The sequence below is a fragment of the Echinops telfairi genome, unplaced genomic scaffold (genome assembly GCF_000313985.2).
Source record: "Echinops telfairi isolate 266 unplaced genomic scaffold, ASM31398v2 ScPeMD7_443;HRSCAF=831, whole genome shotgun sequence".
NCBI classification, from domain to species: domain Eukaryota; kingdom Metazoa; phylum Chordata; class Mammalia; order Afrosoricida; family Tenrecidae; genus Echinops; species Echinops telfairi.
The window spans coordinates 75,373,120-75,379,647 of NW_022104341.1; the positions used below are offsets into that span (position 1 = coordinate 75,373,120).

The window sequence follows — 6,528 nt, forward strand, 5'->3', positions numbered from 1 at the left end:
TGATCAACACACATGCTAACACAGCCCAGAAGTTACACTGCATAAAGTAAAACAAACTTGGAAGACAGAAAATAGGGAGCCAAAAAAAAAAAAAATCCAAAATGAAGATAAGAAGGACTAATGCTCGATACAAAGCATTCTAACAGAGAAGAAATTAAGCAGATTTCAATAGTATTGTGTTAAACCTGGGATCAATCTCATCAAAATAAAACAAAGGAGACTCATAAAAACTTTGTAGATAGTGAAACAGCCACAAATGTGAAGGGGGTGGGGGGGTGGAGGGCAGGGGGTTACGCAAAACGAACTCGGCACAGAAAAGAGTGAGTAAAAAAGATACTAACACAACCATCAAAGCACACAGAAAAATGGTACCAATAAACTGATGTCCTTCAATAACAGCACTGAATGTAAATGGATTAAATGCACCAGTTAAGAGACAGAGTAGCAGAATGTATAAGAAAGCAGGACCTATCAATGTGCTGCTTAAAGAAGCATGTTTTAGAACAGTGGTTCTCAACCTTCCTAATGCGACCCTTTAATACAGTTCCTCATGTTTGTTGACCCCCAACCATAAAATTATTTTCATTGTTATTTCATGACTGTAACTTTGCTACTGTTATGAATCGGGTGACCCCTGTGAAAGGGTCATTTGACCCCCAAAGGGTTTGCGACCCACAGGTTGAGAACCGCTGCCTTTGAAAAACAACAACAAAACCAGACTAAAAATCAAAGATGGAAAACAATATATCAAGCCATTGACAAGTAAAACAAGATCAGAGTAGCGATATTTATCTCTTAATAAAATAGACTCAAGGCAAAAGCTACCATTAAAGATGGACCTTACATCATTATCAAAGGGACAATTGAACAAGGATGCTGCATAACCATAATAGCTATGCAATCATAACAGAAAGACTTTTAAAATACATCAGTCAAACCTTCTATATTTACAGAAACAGACTATAATAATAGTAGAGAACTTTAATACACCACGCTCGAGGAAGGACAGAAGAACTGGAAAGAAACTGAAAGAAAAGCTAAAACACAATCAACTTGACCTCTTAGACTTATACACAAAAATCCACTCAACACTACACATTCTTTTCCAGCACACATGCAGCCACTGTGTCAGTTTATCTTGTTGAAGGTCTTTTTTTGCTGCCCTGCTGCCTTTTCCTTCTTCAGGGACTGGTCTGTCCTGATATGGCTGAGTCCAAGTCTCACCATTATTGCCTCCAAGAGAGATTTGTGGTTCTTTTGCATATCCATGTTACTTTCCATATTCCTCACGAGCACAGCACCACCATTCAAATGCATCAATTCCTTTGCAGTCTTCCTTATTCAATGCCCAACTTTTCTATTCAAATGAGGCAATTAAAAAGACCATGACTTCTGTCAGGTGCATCTTAGTCCTTAAAGTAAAAAGAGGTTTTATGCATCAGATTTACCCAATTCAGTGTGTCATTTGATCTCTTCACTGCTGCTGCCCTGAGCATTGATTGATCCAAGCAAGACAAAGTCCTTGACAGCATTCAAACAGATCAATCATTCACTCACTCACTGCTGTCCTGTCAATACTGATGGATAGTGACCCTATAGGACAGTGGTTCTCAACCTTCCTCATGCTGTGACCCTTTAATACAGCTCCTCGTGTTGTGGTGACCCCCAACCATAAATTTATTTTTGGTGCTACTTCATAACTGTAATTTTGCTACTGTTATGAATCATTATGTAAATATCTGCTATGCAGGATGTATTTTCATTGCTACAAATTGAACATAATTAAAGCATAGTGATTAATCACAAAAACAGTATGTAATTCTAGTGAAATATTTATTTCTAATTACAAATAAATGAAATTTTCTCTTGAAGCATGGTGTAGCATGGGGAACAGTCTTCACGCCAGGGACTCGTATGTGGGCGTATCTGCATGTGGGCGGACCCGCCTGGAGACGGATAGACAGCAGTGTCTCCTTACCTAAGACCATCTGAAATACGTGTTTTCCAATGGTCTTAAGCAACCCCTGCGAAAGGGTCGTTCGACCCCCAAAGGGGTTGTGACCCACAGGTTGATAATCGCTGCTATAGCACAAGGTAAAACTACCACTGTGAGTTTCCAAGATTATACCTGCTTATGCGAGTAGAAAGTCAGTCTTTTTCCCATCAAATGGCTCGTGGTTTCCGACTGCTGGCCTTGGAATGGCAGCCCAATGCTTAGCCACTACACGACCAGGGCTCCAAATAGATGGCGAGGACCTCTTAAAAAGAATACACTTGTGTACACTAAAAGATTCTACCAAAGGGGAAAAACAACCCATGCGCTAGGAAAAAATTTTGGCAATGACAGATACGGGATTAATCTCTACAATCTTACCAGACAACTACAATACCTCAACAAGAAAAGACAACCCAGTTAAAAAATGGGCAGTGAACATGAAACATAGCTTGCCCAAGAAGACATCCAGGTGGCCAACAAACATGAAGAAATGTTTAAGATGATTAGCCATCGAAGAGTTGCAAATCAAAACATAAGTGAGATACTACCTCACACTGGCATCGATAATAAAGTTCAAATAAGTAAAATACAAATGCTGGAGTGGGTATGGAGAGTTTGGAACCCTGAGACACTGCTGCTGGGGTTATAAAACAGTACAACCACTGTAGAAAAGATTATGGCACACTTCCTTAAAAAATGGGAATAGAAATACTCTATGGCCCAGAAATCATGCTACTTGTTATATACAGAAGTGAGCAACACAGTACGGGGAGATGGTATGCACATTCATGTTCATCACATTAACAGTAGCAAGAAGATCGAAACAACCTAAGTGCCCAAAGTGGGGAATGGCCAAACTCTGGTCTATGTAACAAATGAAATGCAGTGCAAATCAGTGTGCGATAATAATGAACAAGCACCTCGTGACATGGATGGATTTAGAGGACATTATGCTGAGTGAAGTTTTTTAGTTACAAAAGGACAAATATTATATGAGTCCAATAAACACTGGGGAAAATGCAAAGTTTGCATACCATAAGCATCATACTTTGCTGGTTACCTACTGACTAGAGCAGTGTTTCACAAACTACTGACTTGGTACTGACTTGGCTCCCTCGTACCTGGGGCACTGGGCCACCCAACGTGGCTAAAAGGCAGAGACCTTGGATTATGAGCGGTAATACAGATGTTTTGTCATTGTCCAGGGGGGCTGGGTTTTGTTTTCTTTGTCCTTAAAAGAAGGTAGTAGGCCAAATAAGTTTGGAAACCTAAGGGCTAGAGGGTAGATTAGTGTTATCTGGGTTAGGGGAAGTTAATGTCCGAAAAGAGGGAGATTGGGGGAAGGGTAGGGAATCTGAGAATAGACGAGCCATAAAAGAATAAGGCCCATACTTTGATAGTCCTTACTTCTCTGTCAGACTTTGTATCAACCACTTTATGTTTTAATCATCAGCTGAGATTCAAAATTCTGTATTTGGAACTGATACTTCAACCTAGATCTATTTGACTTCAAACTAAAGTTCTCAACCAAAATCCATATTGCTTAAAGCTCCTGATAGGATCATCTTTCAGATCAAGATATAATTGATGTTTGGGGTTAGTGGTGTTTTGGGAATAAAATATGTTCTTAATGTGCTAGGTTTCTTTTAGCTAACATATACCATCTACATTTCTGGATTTTTCTGTCACTATCTCTACAGATTTTTGGCATCGCCTACCCTTGGTGGATATGCTTACTGTAGGCTTTTGAGCATACCAGGCCTTCTGCTGAAAATGCCCTCCTTTCTTCCCATTTCCCGACTTGTTTTTCAAATCCAGCTTAGTCAGTTATTTAAGGAAGCTACACCTAACCAACTTTAAAGGCTAGATTAGTTTCATAGCCTTCTGTGTATCTCTTTTATAGCAGTATTGTCATATATTATTATATGTCTTATTACGTGTTTTCTGTGAATATTTTGAGCACATTTACAGTGTTTGATTTGTTATAATTTTTTTTTTTAGTATGTGCATTTATTCTTGGTCATTGGTGGTCATTGAGTAAATCTGAGGAAAAATTTGAATGGATAAATTGGTGTTTCATAATATGTTTTTTCTTTCTCATTGAAATGCAGAGCCAGGCTTTCCAGGACTAAATCCTCCGATTCCTTGGGAACATGCACCACGTCCCCATTTTCCCCTTGTCCCAGCTTCGTGGCCTTATGGTTTGCATCAAAACTTCATGCATCAGGGAAATCCCAGATTTCAGCCCAACAAACCTTTCTATACTCAAGGTACCGTTACTCATAAATAAATTAACAAGCAGGGTGGGTTTTTATTCTAGAACAGGAAGCTTCAGCCATGACCAGGATATGGGAGTTAAATTCAGGCATTGAGTAAGCATACATTGACAGCATACTGTGTGTCAGATTGTGCTGCTTGTTCAACATGCATAAAATATCCCCACACTTAATTAATGCACAATAGGTGATCTAGAATTTAAAGTAGGTAAGCATAGCACTTAGATCAGTTAGCTTTGTTAAGTAGAGGGATCAAGGATATATATAAAGGGTTGGGAGGCCAGAAATTAATTCACAGAAGATTTGGACATTTGGACTCGATCTTAAACTTTTTCTAGGGATGAGAACAGTGTTTCCCAAAGTGGGTGATACCATCCTGGGCAGGTGCTAGAATGATCCAGGGATATGATAGTAGCCTAGGAGGAAAGTGTGGGATATTGAATAAAAATTAGATGGTGGAAACACTATTTCATATATTTTCTGAAAAGGACTGGTAGGCCAAATCAGTTTGGGAACTTCTGGATTAGAGGGGAGGTGTTCTTAGTTGAGGGAGTAAAATATGCAGTCTTTCCGTTTTACCCAGCATTATGAAGAAAGAAGAGAAAATAAGGCTAAAGCTTAAGTATACGGGAAAGCTGTGTAAGTAATGAGACTAGAGAGGGTAGAGGGTATGATGAAATTTCATAGATAGTATTAAAGACTTTGGACTTTACTTAGGATTATTATTATTATTATTTTCTTTGGGGGTCAGATTTCTTTAGTAAAACTAGTACTTGAATGACACTACAATTCATTTTGTTCTAGTGGTGCTGATATAGTAATCAGTAATGGCTTTGACCTAGTTATTGAATATTGCAAACTCAAGAAAATTCTGAAGAAATTGTAGAATCTTATTTTGACATAGTGCTATTAAGGATTGTCTGTGTCTGTCCATCAGGACTTAGTTAATCTAGAGGTTAAAAAAAATAAGATCAGGGTCATTACAATCAAAGTAGGAGTTCAAGAAATTAGGAAAGGCACTCATGACACTGACTGATTGAAATAACTTTGGACAGAGCTCGTTCAGGTCCTTGGTGTAAGTTTCAGTCACGATACAGTTAAGTTCTCCTGAACTGTAAACATATTGCTAAGACAGCCCTACTTTAAAGAGTGACATAATCTTGATTATGGTTGGTCAGGAAAGAACTTCTCAGGAAAGAATTAGGGTTGAAGGATATGATGATTGGTTATACAAACCTTTTTTTACAGGGAGAGTTTGACGTTCCCCTCTGGTGGGTTTCTTCACCTTGACTTTTCCCACCCATCTCTCTTTCACTTGCTCTCATTTCTTTCATGAACTCATATCTCTCTTCCTTCTATCTCCTCTCCCAATTCCCTTCCAAAATGTTTGACATGCTTGATCTCCTTACTGTATAGAGAAAAAAGAGAACTAGCTTCAAGTTAATTCTAAGGGGGTTTTCAGATAAACAGGCACCAGCCTTTCAGTTTCCTGTCTGTGTTGTATCCAACAGACAGATGTGCCAACCGTCGGTGTAGAGAGCGTTGTCCCCACCCACCGAGAGGAAACGTGTCGGAGTAATGCGAGTCCATTTTCTTTCAGCTGGTCTACCGATGCACAGCAACCAGCCAATCCTGCTGTCTCAAGGGTATCCGTACCTCAATGTCAGTTACATTCAGCAGAAAAAGTGACATTTAATGGAAAGCAAAACAAATCAGGTCCTGGTTTAAAATTTTAACACGTTTAGATAGATTATTTAAATTCTAAGACTGTTTTTAAAGACTGTATTATTTGTATATAAATATGAACTATAGTTTTTACCAGTATCACCAAATTGAGTGATACAAATTTCATCTATTTTATTACCCTATTTTTAAGGGAGTTTTATGTTTTGTTTAACCTTGATGAATTGTATAAAGAGAGAATTTAAAAAATGACATTCTTTATTTTCTATTAGCTGTATTCATACTTTGGTTGCTTCAGACTTTATATAGTATATTGTTCTTAAGACTTAGGAAAGAATTTCATGTGTTTTAAATTTGTCACTTCTATTCTTTACAGAGCCTTGTAGTGCCAAAAACTTTTTAAAAGGAAAAAAAATAAAATAAAGCTAAAACAAAGATCCAGATTTTCTTTTTCTTTTACATCCTTGCGTATTGAAAGTAGTCAAACTGAGTGAAAAGTTGCTTGTCTATATTTGAAGTAATTTTATTTTAAGAAAATAAATACTTTGGACTCCCAAGAATTATATTTGCTTA

General features: G+C 37.9%; 1 protein-coding gene across 6 annotated transcripts in view; it reads left to right on the forward strand.

The window, feature by feature from the left end:
• The window catches only part of TUT4 (terminal uridylyl transferase 4), a 128,381-nt gene extending 121,991 nt beyond the window's left edge, over positions 1–6,390 (forward strand). For 3 of the 6 annotated variants that reach the window (XM_045291971.1, XM_045291972.1, XM_045291973.1), the window contains exons 29-30: positions 4,108–4,266; positions 5,873–6,390. In XM_045291971.1, the coding sequence (XP_045147906.1) occupies positions 4,108–4,266; positions 5,873–5,961 (248 nt within the window). In that variant the 3' untranslated portion in view covers positions 5,962–6,390. Of the gene's footprint in view, positions 1–4,107; positions 4,267–5,783 lie in introns of all 6 variants that reach the window. The other 3 variants (XM_004699421.2, XM_004699422.2, XM_045291974.1) reach the window with 1 other exon arrangement.
• Positions 6,391–6,528: the final 138 nt, after the last annotated feature.